The sequence below is a fragment of the Salvelinus fontinalis genome, chromosome 27 (assembly GCF_029448725.1).
Source record: "Salvelinus fontinalis isolate EN_2023a chromosome 27, ASM2944872v1, whole genome shotgun sequence".
NCBI classification, from domain to species: Eukaryota; Metazoa; Chordata; class Actinopteri; order Salmoniformes; family Salmonidae; genus Salvelinus; species Salvelinus fontinalis.
The window spans coordinates 36,488,228-36,502,340 of NC_074691.1; the positions used below are offsets into that span (position 1 = coordinate 36,488,228).

General features: G+C 45.9%; 2 protein-coding genes across 2 annotated transcripts in view; one reads left to right on the forward strand and one right to left on the reverse strand.

The window, feature by feature from the left end:
• The window catches only part of aven (apoptosis, caspase activation inhibitor), a 51,819-nt gene extending 37,776 nt beyond the window's left edge, over positions 1-14,043 (reverse strand). Inside the window, exons 1-3 of the mRNA XM_055885866.1 lie at positions 13,995-14,043; positions 13,666-13,826; positions 9,271-9,439 (exon numbers count right to left, since the gene is read on the reverse strand). Coding sequence (XP_055741841.1) covers positions 9,271-9,439; positions 13,666-13,826; positions 13,995-14,043 — 379 coding nt within the window. The remainder of the gene's footprint in view (positions 1-9,270; positions 9,440-13,665; positions 13,827-13,994) is intronic.
• Positions 1-14,113, forward strand: part of LOC129825508 (muscarinic acetylcholine receptor M5-like) — a 19,457-nt gene continuing 5,344 nt past the window's right edge. The window contains exon 1 of the mRNA XM_055885662.1: positions 1-547. The gene's annotated coding sequence lies outside the window, so the exon portion shown is untranslated. The remainder of the gene's footprint in view (positions 548-14,113) is intronic.

Below are 14,113 nucleotides of genomic sequence, written 5' to 3' on the forward strand. Positions count from 1 at the left end.
CCCTCTCTATTGTAAAAAGAGATCTACAGAGAAGACATCATCCTTAGCCCCTCTCTATTGTAAAAAGAGATCTACAGAGATGACATACGTGATTTCAACATCTCCTCCTTTCTCTCTGCTGTAAAGGTCACAGCTTCAACTGGGGAAGTTATTCTACTGGCCACTAGGGAAGAGAACTGCTCAGCCTCCAATCAGCCTGGCTCAGAGAGGCAGTCTGTCACTTACAGACTGGAGCTACTGTAAACAGGTCACGCTGCTCTGGACTAGTGGAGACACTGAACACTATGAGGTGAGAGTGAAGACCTTAACCTAGCCTTTCTGGGAAAGAGTGAGTGAGAAGGAAGATTTGGAGAAAGAGATAGGTATTGAAAAGGAGAAGAAGGGTAAAGAGAGGGAGAAGGTTGAAGAAAGAGAGAAAGAAGGAGAGAGAGAGAGAGCTCACCTGGAGGAGAGGTAAAGGATTAGCTAAGATCATATTGAAGAGGAACGTGACTGTGTGGAAGACTTCCTGGCACTGGAGAGACATCTGGGAGATGACATATCAGCTGTGAGTAGCCTATCTTTCACATCTTTTAATGACTCAGGAAATTAAAAATCACTGAACAAGTGTTTAACTATAGTATGCCTACTGCTAGTATTTGATTTAAACAGTTAAATTGCTCTGGTATAATAAAATACCTATGTCAGGGGAATTAGTCAATATTTGATGAGCTTATGCTGAATTAGATCACAGGATGACCTAGCTTGGCGTATAATTCGGACAAATATTTGACGACAATATTGCACAATTTACAGTTAGTTTTTTTCAGAGGAAAACTAGGCTCTGGTAGTTTGTTACCTGTTAATGTTTTTTTCTCCAAACGTAAGCTATAGGCTACATTTACAACAATAAAAGAGATACAATTATATTTATACAGATTCACCCTCCTGTCCTGTATGCAGATTATGACTCATGAAGCTCCCAAATGCTAAGAGCCTAAAGCGAATTCAGAGTTCACATACACCGAGACGCGATAGACTAGCGTCCCGTTGTGACCTACTGTCCGCGGGGGACACACCTCCCCAAAATATCCAGCCAATGCGGCTTCGCATCAGCATCCTCTATTCATTTAACATGTGACAGTTGGAGAAACAGTTTGATCCGTTCTTTAAAAAAAATTCAAGAAACTATGTGCAGCCAATATTCTACAAGCCTGTTGTGAGTACGCATTCTGGACTGACACTTAACCTCTGGGAAAGGTTCAGAGAGAGGAGTTTCTAAAGAGGACCCATCTTTGAAACCATAGGGACCGAAGCCTCAAAACAGGCAGTTGGAGACTCATCGTTACAGACTCACAGCTCACGGTTCATAGTTACAGACTCACGGTTCATAGTTACAGACTCACGGTTCATAGTTACAGACTCACGGTTCATAGTTACAGACTCACGGTTCATAGTTACAGACTCACGGTTCATAGTTACAGACTCACGGTTCATAGTTACAGACTCACGGTTCATAGTTACAGACTCACGGTTCATAGTTACAGACTCACGGTTCATAGTTACAGACTCACGGTTCATAGTTACAGACTCACGGTTCATAGTTACAGACTCACGGTTCATAGTTACAGACTCACGGTTCATAGTTACAGACTCACGGTTCATAGTTACAGACTCACGGTTCATAGTTACAGACTCACGGTTCATAGTTACAGACTCACGGTTCATAGTTACAGACTCACGGTTCATAGTTACAGACTCACGGTTCATAGTTACAGACTCACGGTTCATAGTTACAGACTCACGGTTCATAGTTACAGACTCACAGCTCACGGTTCATTGTCTTATGTAGTGGAGAGCTGGGATGGGAAACCTTGGGGGCACAAAAAAAAATCTGAAATCATCGTGAGGGGCCACAGTGGCTCACAGGTCTAGTAACCACATTTCTACCTGGATGTGGTAAATGGATCTGCTCTCCACATGGTGCTGTTGAGGTGTAACCAAGAGCTCGTAACCACAACACTAAAAAGAAGGCGAAACACAAAGCTGTCGGTTGGGATTGAAACGTTGTTGTCGTTGATTCTTCTCCTTGTATAATTGATCATGCAATACGTCATGAGGCTTTGTTGTAATGTTGTCATGTTTGCATTAGCTATTGTATTCTTACTCTATAAGGGCTCTATTAAATCTGTATCGCTGAAATGTAAAAGGTAATTTCCTATTCCGCAGACATATGCAGTGTTTACCTTGAATGCAGTCTTCGCCGAAACCGGAACATTCTCTTAACCTTTCAATCCCGCTGTAATGCTGATCTACCACCACATTGCTGATCTACCACCATAATGATGATCTACCACCATAATGCTGATCTACCGCCATAATGCTGATCTACCACCATAATATCACCATAATGCTGATCTACCACCATAATACTGATCTACCACCATAATATCACCATAATGTTGATCTACCGCCATAATTCTGATCTACCGCCATAATGCTGATCTACCGCCATAATGCTGATCTACCGCCACAATGCTGATCTACCGCCACAATGCTGATCTACCGCCACAATGCTGATCTACCGCCACAATGCTGAACTACCGCCACAATGCTGAACTACCGCCATAATGCTGATCTACCGCCATAATGCTGATCTACCGCCATAATGCTGATCTACCGCCATAATGCTGATCTACCGCCATAATGCTGATCTACCGCCATAATGCTGATCTACCGCCATAATGCTGATCTACCGCCATAATGCTGATCTACCGCCATAATGCTGATCTACCGCCATAATGCTGATCTACCGCCATAATGCTGATCTACCGCCATAATGCTGATCTAGCGCCATAATGCTGATCTAGCGCCATAATGCTGATCTAGCGCCATAATGCTGATCTAGCGCCATAATGCTGATCTAGCGCCATAATGCTGATCTAGCGCCATAATGCTGATCTAGCGCCATAATGCTGATCTACCGCCATAATGCTGATCTACCGCCATAATGCTGATCTACCGCCATAATGCTGATCTACCGCCATAATGCTGATCTACCGCCATAATGCTGATCTACCGCCATAATGCTGATCTACCTCCATAATGCTGATCTACCGCCATAATGCTGATCTACCGCCATAATGCTGATCTACCGCCATAATGCTGATCTACCGCCATAATGCTGATCTACCGCCATAATGCTGATCTACCGCCATAATGCTGATCTACCGCCATAATGCTGATCTACCGCCATAATGCTGATCTACCACCATAATGCTGATCTACCACCATAATATCACCATAATGCTGATCTACCGCCACAATGCTGATCTACCGCCATAATGCTGATCTACCGCCATAATGCTGATCTACCGCCATAATGCTGATCTACCGCCATAATGCTGATCTACCGCCATAATGCTGATCTACCGCCATAATGCTGATCTACCGCCATAATGCTGATCTACCACCACCATAATGCTGATCTACCACCATAATATCACCATAATGCTGATCTACCGCCATAATGCTGATCTACCGCCATAATGCTGATCTACCGCCACAATGCTGATCTACCGCCATAATGCTGATCTACCGCCATAATGCTGATCTACCGCCATAATGCTGATCTACCGCCATAATGCTGATCTACCGCCATAATGCTGATCTACCGCCATAATGCTGATCTACCACCATAATGCTGATCTATCGCCATAATGCTGATCTACCGCCATAATGCTGATCTACCACCATAATATCACCATAATGCTGATCTACCGCCATAATGCTGATCTACCACCATAATGCTGATCTACCGCCATAATGCTGATCTACCACCATAATATCACCATAATGCTGATCTACCGCCATAATGCTGATCTACCTCCATAATGCCACCATAATGCTGATCTACCGCCATAATGCTGATCTACCACCATAATGCTGATCTACCGCCATAATGCTGATCTACCACCATAATGCTGATCTACCGCCATAATGCTGATCTACCGCCATAATGCTGATCTACCACCATAATACCGCCATAATGCTGATCTACCGCCATAATGCTGATCTACCGCCATAATGCTGATCTACCGCCATAATGCTGATCTACCGCCATAATGCTGATCTACCGCCATAATGCTGATCTACCGCCATAATGCTGATCTACCGCCATAATGCTGATCTACCGCCATAATGCTGATCTACCACCATAATGCCACCATAATGCTGATCTACCACCATAATGCTGATCTACCACCATAATGCTGATCTACCGCCATAATGCTGATCTACCGCCATAATGCTGATCTACCGCCATAATGCTGATCTACCACCATAATGCTGATCTACCACCATAATGCTGATCTACCACCATAATGCTGATCTACCACCATATGGATTGAATAAAGCCCTTAGTGTCCTTAGCTACACTACATGATCAAAAATATGTGGACGCCTGCTCGTCAAACATCTCGTTCCGAAATCATGTTGCATTAATCTGGAGTTGGTCCCCCCCCCTTTGCTGCTATAACAGACTCCACTCTTCTGGGAAGGTTTTCCACTAGATGTTGGAACATTGCTGTGTGGACTTGCTTCCATTCAGCCACAAGAACATTAGTGAGGCCGGTGCACTGATGTTGGGCGATTTGGCCTGGCTCACAATCGGCGTTTCAATTCATCCCAAAGGTGTTCGATAGGGTTGAGGTCAGGGCTCTGTACAGGACAGTCAAGTTCTTCCACACCAATGGAAGAAGTCCACTGGCGGCAAGCTTTACACCACTCCAGCCAACGCATTGCGCATGGTGATCTTAGTGATGTGTGCAGCTGCTCGACCATGGAAACCCATTTCATTAAGCTCCAGACGAACAGTTCTTACACTGATGTCGCCTCCAGAAGCAGTTTGGAACTTGGTAGTGAGTGTTGCAACTGAAGACAGACAACAAAAAAATCACGCTACCCGCATCAGCACTCGGCGGTCCCGTTCTGTGAGCTTGTGTGGCCGACCACTTCACAGATGAGCCATTGTTGCTCCTAGACGTTTCCACTTCACAATAAAATCAAATTTGACGAACTAACTTGTTGGAAAGGTGGCATCCTATGACAGTGCCACGTTGAAAGTCACTGAGCTCTTCTACTGCTAATGTTTTGTCTATGGAGATTGCATGGCTGTGTTCTCAGTAATGGGTGTGGCTGAAATAACCAAATCCACAAATTTGAAGGGGTGTCCACATTCAAGATACGTTTGTATAAATAGTGTCAGGCAAAAATAAATGTATTATTATTTTTATTAGAGCAGCAGGTCAAGGAGTCCAAAGTCAGAACAAATCACTGGACGAGACACAGGTGTGTGTGTGTGTGTGTGTGTGTGTGTGTGTGTGTGTGTGTGTGTGTGTGTGTGTGTGTGTGTGTGTGTGTGTGTGTGTGTGTGTGTGTGTGTGTGTGTGTGTGTGTGTGTGTGTGTGTGTGTGTGTGTGTGTGTGTGTGTGTGTAAGCGTGTGTGTGTGTGTGTGTCACTCTCTCTCCCCTTCCTTTTCTCCCTGTTTTTCGTTCTCTCTTTCTCCTTCTTTGTCTCACTCTCTCTAGAAAGTGGTGATTGTAGTGAAGTAGACATGACATTGGTAGATTGTCCTCTGTGAAGTTTTGCCTCTTGTCCTCATGCCAGGCTGCCTGCGCTCTTTGATGCTTGCTGATTAGAGAAAAGTCACCGGGCAATTCCACGGTAAAATGTACGCCAAACAAAAACCTTTTACTACTTTTAACTATTTACACGGAACATTTTATTTAAAAAAAAAACACATGTACTGGAAGAACTGTGCAAATGTAAAATTTGGTAACAGAATTTTGGTAAAATCTCAGTTTCTATGTCCACGTTTTCCAAAAATTCTTAAATATCTGTTCCGAATCAACATTCAACGACGTCTGCAGAAAGAATGGGGTGTCAGCTATGACATGGCACCGTGACTTTGAAAACAATCTGTTTTGGTTATTGAACTCCAGTAAGTGAAGTGGCTTTACACCTGGTAACAGAGTAGTGGTAATGGAATGTCATCTTGGGTCCCTGATCTGTACTAAACAGAAATGCATAATTATGGATATGAATGTCATTCTCTTCATGGTGATGTATCCTAAATTGGTACACAAAAAGGTAGAAATATGAAATATCCTCCTTAGCATATTTGGGTATTGTTCTACACAGTGGCTATTATTTTATTGAGCTCTGCCCCGAGACAATATGCAATTTGATTGGTCCGGACCAAATCTGAACCAATCATAGACGTTTAAACTGAGATAACAGGGGAGGTCGTTCTGTGCCCAGAAAAACACCTCGTAAACACATTTCTGCCCACGTTCAATTAAGAGTCCTCTCTCCTTTACCTAGACTAATCTGGCATTGGCCTGGTCCTCTCTCTCTCCTTTACCTAGACTAATCTGGTAGTGGACTGGTCCTCTCTCTCTCCTTTACCTAGACTAATCTGGCAGTGGACTGGTCCTCTCTCTCTCCTTTACCTAGACTAATCTGGTAGTGGACTGGTCCTCTCTCTCTCCTTTACCTAGACTAATCTGGTAGTGGACTGGTCCTCTCTCTCTCATTTACCTAGACTAATCTGGTAGTGAACTGGTCCTCTCTCCTTTACCTAGACTAATCTGGTAGTGAACTGGTCCTCTCTCTCTCATTTACCTAGACTAATCTGGCAGTGGACTGGTCCTCTCTCTCTCCTTTACCTAGACTAATCTGGTAGTGGACTGGTCCTCTCTCTCTCCTTTACCTAGACTAATCTGGCAGTGGACTGGTCCTCTCTCTCTCCTTCACCTAGACTAATCTGGTAGTGAACTGGTCCTCTCTCCTTTACCTAGACTAATCTGGTAGTGAACTGGTCCTCTCTCTCTCATTTACCTAGACTAATCTGGCAGTGGACTGGTCCTCTCTCTCTCCTTTACCTAGACTAATCTGGTAGTGGACTGGTCCTCTCTCCTTTACCTAGACTAATCTGGCAGTGGACTGGTCCTCTCTCTCTCCTTTACCTAGACTAATAGTGGACTGGTCCTCTCTCTCCTTTACCTAGACTAATCTGGTAGTGGACTGGTCCTCTCTCTCTCCTTTACCTAGACTAATCTGGCAGTGGACTGGTCCTCTCTCTCTCATTTACCTAGACTAATCTGGTAGTGGACTGGTCCTCTCTCTCTCTCCTTTACCTAGACTAATCTGGTAGTGGACTGGTCCTCTCTCTCTCTCCTTTACCTAGACTAATCTGGTAGTGAACTGGTCCTCTCTCTCTCATTTACCTAGACTAATCTGGTAGTGGACTGGTCCTCTCTCGCTCTCCTTTACCTAGACTAATCTGGTAGTGGACTGGTCCTCTCTCTCTCCTTTACCTAGACTAATCTGGCAGTGGACTGGTCCTCTCTCTCTCATTTACCTAGACTAATCTGGTAGTGGACTGGTCCTCTCTCTCTCTCCTTTACCTAGACTAATCTGGTAGTGGACTGGTCCTCTCTCTCTCTCCTTTACCTAGACTAATCTGGTAGTGAACTGGTCCTCTCTCTCTCATTTACCTAGACTAATCTGGTAGTGGACTGGTCCTCTCTCTCTCATTTACCTAGACTAATCTGGTAGTGAACTGGTCCTCTCTCTCTCATTTACCTAGACTAATCTGGTAGTGAACTGGTCCTCTCTCTCTCATTTACCTAGACTAATCTGGCAGCGTGGGCAAAACATGTAGCGAGGGGCCAGCACATCACACCCATCACCCCAGGTACCATCAGAGAGGAGAGCAGGGCCACCAGACCAACATCACCACAGTAACCCTCTGACATCTGTTACACTGAGAGGGAGAAAGAGGGAGGGCAGGAAGAGAAGGGGAGAGCGGCAGAGGGAGAGAAAGGGGAGAGTGAAAGAGGGAGAGAAGGGGAGAGCAGCAGAGGGAGGGCAGGGAGAGAGAAGGGGAGAAGAGGAGAGCAGCAGAGGGAGGGCATGGAGAGAGAAGGGGAGAAGAGGAGAGCAGCAGAGGGAGGGCAGGGAGAGAGAAGGGGAGAAGAGGAGAGCAGCAGAGGGAGGGCAGGGAGAGAGAAGGGGAGAAGAGGAGAGCAGCAGAGGGAGGGCATGGAGAGAGGGGGGAGAAGGGGAGAGCTGCAGAGGGAGGGCAGGGAGAGAGGGGGGGAGTAGGGGAGAGCAGAGGAGGGAGGGAGAAGGGGAGAGCAGCAGAGGGAGAAGGGGAGAAGGGGAGAGAGGGCAGGGAGAGGGCAGGGAGAGAGGGGGGGAGAAGGGGAGAGCAGCACAGGGAGGGCAGGGAGAGAGGGGGGGAAGGGGAGAGCAGCAGAGGGAGGGCAGGGAGAGAGGGGGTGGAGAAAGGCAGAAAGAGAGAGAGAGAGTAAAATCCCTGATCGAAAATGTTAAAGGCCGTCCTTCTGGTCCGCAGAGAAATGTCCTGCAATTCTACACATTTTGCCATGGGCGGAGACACATTTGTACTGTTTTCAAGCTAGTTACCTGCTATTCTACACATTTATTCATAGGGATGAGAATTTTGTTTGTTTTAAAGCAAATTTCCTGCAATTCTACACATCGTTACTCCTCAGAAACAGATGACACAAATAAACCTCATTGATATCATCATCCTGCGGAGAGGATACACGGATTAAAGGGTGTATTAGTGTTTTGTCTGAGTGAAAAGTGCAAATTATGTCGCTTTAAAAGAGGCAGCAAGTTATTTTCTTTAGCCCTTTCTTGAATATGCCAACAGATTATATATACACACACTTTTTCAACCCAAAATAAAAAGATACATATTTAATGTTATGCGCCTGCCTTGTGCTACTTCTGCTATCTCAGGGAGTTGAATTAGGCTAGAATATCTAGGCTAGAATATCTAGGCTATGCTGTGTCAGTAAAAGATTGCTTCTCTAGATATTCACAGTATTTAGAATTGGAGAGCAATGACCAATGTTAAGTAGTATACCTGCCTCTCATTCTCCAAGCATGAGTGAATCTAGTGCCGTCACTGAGGAATATGATAATCCTCTGTCTGCCTTCCCAACACAATGTCTAAGTGTCTGCCACGTTTATTCTGTTCTGCATGGGCCACGTAAAGACAGACAGAGACACGTCTTCTGAAACTGTCACATGTTGTAAGACTAACCTAACTGACAGGCAGACTGACGTCGCTGTTCATCAAAGACCAGCAACACAAGCAAGAATATTCTGGATGACTGTCAGTCAGGACAGAGCTGAACATGTCGTCAGAAGCACACTGGCCATTTCCAAGGAAACCGTCATGTATTCCTTACCTGCTGATTCGAGGAGGACGTGGTAGTCCGTCCCTCTCTGTGTGGGCGTGTCATCACTAGGCTCCTCCTTCTCTGACTCCTTGTAACGATCCCAGTTCGACTCCAATTTCCTCTTGGTGAAAACCTCCATCCCCTCATCCTCATCCATCCTGGTCCCTTCATCCTGGCCCTGCAGTATCAACAGAGGAGTCAGTAGGACAGAGAAAGACATCAAGAGGAACACGTGGAAATGAATGATAAAAAGCCATTGACACAGGTGGACATCTATAGTACTGCTGTTGAGTCCTCTCAAGTTTACAGTTGAAGGTCATCTCCAACTTTTTCCATGTGTGAAAATTATGTTGAATGAGGACATTGACTTTGATTAAATGTGTTGATCCCAAAATAAATAAAAACATGTTTACATCCCTGCCGAGGTGAGAAGTGACACTCAGTCACTGGCCATTTGGCATGCGAGGCATTGTGCATAGCAACACCAACAACATTGACCACAACACCAGGCAAACTGCCTGCTTTCCAGGATATCTACAGCACCCGGTGTCACAGGAAGGCCAAGATCATCAAGGACCTCAGCCTCCAGAGCCAAGGCCTGTTCACCCCTCTATCATCTAGATTCTAGAAGGTTGAGACAGTACAGGTGCCTCATAGCTGAGACGGAGAGACTGAAAAACAGCTTCTATATCCAGGCCATCAGGATGTTAAACAGTCACCACTAGCCTCAGTGACTGTTCTAGCCGGCTACCACCTGGCACTCTACCCTGCACCTTAGAGACTGGTGCCCCCTGGTCAGTATGGCCCAAGCAAGTCTCTTCTTCTTTACTGGTGACACGGTCAGTGATTTATTTAGAATTCAAGGCACACTTAACCGGCATAGCTATCACAGCATTCTGCAGCAATACGCCATCCCATCTGGTTTGCACTTAGTGCAGACCTCCTGTGATAGGAGTCAAAAAAAGTTGACTCTTGCTCGACTCCCAAAACACATTGAAACGAATGCGCACACACAACACACACACACACACACACACACACACACACACACACACACACACACACACACACACACACACACACAGTCATTATAGCAGAGTTCTACTAGGACGACTACATGTGTGTTCTAGAGGACTGCCATGAGCATCATGCTGCCCATTGACCAATAAAAAGCCTATTTTGTTTGAATATAGAAGGTGATGTGAAGGAACTAGAATATTTCAGTGATATTTGTGCTGTGTGCAGTCTTGACGGATCCCATGGGATGACGCGGCGCACTCTCTGCTGATGAAAAGTCTCTCAATGGTCAATCCGACGTCTGCAGTAGCTGTACAGCATAAACTGCGATACGGCCTCTGCAGGAGTCAGGGCATTTACACTTCTCGCTGAGCAGATCTGTTGTGAAGGAAGTTGTCAAGGATGTGAGTTTGTGTTTATACTGGACCTCCTGCCCTCGCCTACCGTCAACCAATCATGTCAATGTGGAGCCCTCCGCACTGTTCCAAAATTTGGGCGGCGCTTGGCAATGTGATACACAGCTCAATCTGTCCTCTGCATGCCTCCAGAGGCTCCGCGATTGCGTCACACCGTCCGTATGGCACCTCCGACCACATTTTCAGATCAAGCAAAAATTGTCTTTAAGCCTATTCTTTGCCGTGTTATAGCCCTATTCAGACAGCTATTACTAGAGATGTTGGTTTTGTAATTATTATCCCAGCATGTGCGTTATTCCAGAGGACCATTCACACAGGATTAGTTTTTCCAAACTGCCCTGTGTAATTATACATTTATTTCAAATTGAATCGACTTATGACAGAAGCCTGGATATTTGTATTGTAGGCGTGAAGATATGTCAAAGTCATGTCTAGACGATAACAGGGTACCCTGATAACTTGTGCTTGACTGCCAAATGTATAGGTCTCCCCGTAACATTTAAATTGATGCGAAGTGTGATCGTAATCATTATTTTAGCGATCCATCCATGGTAGACGTCCTTCCTGATAACAATACCCCGCATCCTGCTGATTTGAGCTGCTGAACCGGATTTACACTTGACTGTGTTTACAGATAAGAAAGTGAACTTTGCCATTTTCAAAAAGTTTAGCAGGGATGCTGCTTTGCGATCTATTGCCTAGGACAGGGCTCTCCTACCCTGTTCCTGGAGAGCTAGTGAAAACCTACAGGAAGCTAGCTCTCCAGGAACAGGGTTGGAGTGAAAACCTACAGGAAGCTAGCTCTCCAGGAACAGGGTTGGGAGTGAAAACCTACAGGAAGCTAGCTCTTCAGGAACAGGGTTGGAGTGAAAACCTACAGGAAGCTAGCTCTCCAGGAACAGGGTTGGGAGTGAAAACCTACATGAAGCTAGCTCTCCAGGAACAGGGTTGGGAGTGAAAACCTACAGGAAGCTAGCTCTCCAGGAACAGGGTTGGGAGTGAAAACCTACAGGAAGCTAGCTCTCCAGGAACAGGGTTGGGAGTGAAAACCTACAGGAAGCTAGCTCTCCAGGAACAGGGTTGGGAGTGAAAACCTACAGGAAGCTAGCTCTCCAGGAACAGGGTTGGGAGTGAAAACCTACAGGAAGCTAGCTCTCCAGGAACAGGGTTGGGAGTGAAAACCTACAGGAAGCTAGCTCTCCAGGAACAGGGTTGGAGTGAAAACCAACAGGAAGCTAGCTCTCCAGGAACAGGGTTGGGAGTGAAAACCTACAGGAAGCTAGCTCTCCAGGAACAGGGTTGGGAGTGAAAACCTACAGGAAGCTTGCTCTCCAACATTTACATTTAAGTCATTTAGCAGACGCTCTTATCCAGAGCGACTTACAAATTGGTGCATTCACCTAATGACATCCAGTGGAACAGCCACTTTACAATAGTGCATCTACATCTTTTAAGGGGGGGGGGGGGGGGGCAGAAGGATTGCTTTATCCTATCCTAGGTATTCCTTGAAGAGGTGGGGTTTCAGGTGTCTCCGGAAGGTGGTGATTGACTCCGAAAACCTGCAGGAAGCTAGCTCTCCAGGAACAGGGTTGGGAGTGAAAACCTACAGGAAGCTAGCTCTCCAGGAACAGGGTTGGGAGTGAAAACCTACAGGAAGCTAGCTCTCCAGGAACAGGGTTGGCAGTGAAAACCTACAGGAAGCTAGCTCTCCAGGAACAGGGTAGGAGTGAAAACCTACAGGAAGCTAGCTCTCCAGGAACAGGGTTAGAATGAAAACCTACAGGAAGCTTGCTCTCCAGGAACAGGGTTGGAGAGCCCTGTCCTTGGACATCAACAGCAAGCCAAGGTTTCATTAAATAAGCTATAAACAATACTTTTATTGCATATTTAGGCCCAAGTAAACTGATGCATTTGGCGATGTTCAACTTCAATTCACTGGCACTATGAAGAACAGCGTAGCCATACTCATTGATAGCCCAATTTATACTTGATTATACTTTTGGTGAATTTATGAGGCATTGCTAGATACAGATTACCAAGATATAACCTATGTGCATGGTTCAGAGTGTCTCTCTGCCTGCCCCGATACTCTCTCTCCTTTGCCTAGTCCTCTTTCCCTTCATTGTGAAACACGCTGGTGTGTGTTAGGTCTTCGGTCTATTGCGTGTAGAACAGTTCAGCCTACTCATTGATAGTCCCTACTTTGGTAAACATTGCAAGCCAAGAAATTACAAAATACAGCATTGCGAAAGCCTATAGCCTACATCTTTTGACTACAGATGCACCGTTCTGCCTGGTGGCCAACATGCCTATCTATGCCCCTCCCATCTCTCTCTCTCCCTCCCTCCCTCTTGATTAAACAGCATCATTACACAGGTACACCTTGTGCTGGCGACAATAAAAGGCCACTCTAAAAGGTACCATTGTGTCACACAACACACGTCTCAAGTTGAGGGAGCGTGCAATTAACATGCTGGCTGCAGGAATGTCCACCAAGGCTGTTGCCAGATAATTGAATGTTCATTTCTCTACCATAAGCCATCGCCAACGGCATTTTCGAAAATTTGGCAAAACGTCCAACCGGTCTCACAATCGCGTGTATGACGTTGTGTGGGCGAGCGATTTGCTGATGTCAACATTGTGAACAGAGTGCCCCATGGTGGTATTTGGGGTTATAGAAATTGTTGCGTTTGTATTTCCTCCGTTGCAAAAATACTGAATCTCTTGACACCCAGAAATGGGAGTCGACAGGCAAGGAGGAATCGATTATTTTGGGGTCGACTCCCCACCACTACTTCCAATGATGCGTCTCGCATGAACTTGAAAAACGTTTCGATAGCTAACACATGTTTGTTAAACAACTTTCCGGAGATGTTTAACATGTCGGCTAACTAAGTTAGCTAATAAACTGATTATCGTTATTGCAACAACAGCTATTTGAGCATGTACAGAACTTTAATCAGCTCCTCACCCTTCCAAATGGGGTAGGTTGACAGCCGCGGCCACGGCCTCGATAATGATCCCTTTTTCCCCTTCCAGTTCCATATCGTCCTCTTCCCCGGGCCCTGTGTTCACCACCCGAGGTCCCGCTGTCACTTTCCCCGCCAGCTCCCCCTCCACCCCTCGCTCCAACTCCCCCTCCACCCCTCGCTCCAACTCCCCCTCCACCCCTCGCTCCAGCTCCACCTCCACCTCTCTTCCAGCTAGTTTGACGGCCCCTGTTCGTTTTTCCCTCCATCGGTATCAATTGAACGTTGTACTGTTTAGAGTGTAACGCTAATACAAAACGATTGGTGTTACATGTAACATCGTCCCCCGAAAAAAGGCAACGTTCGACAGGCTGCGTCATTGGTTCCGCCTGACAATAAATAATAATTGTATGACTCCAAAATGTAATGACTCCAAGATATGAAAAACAT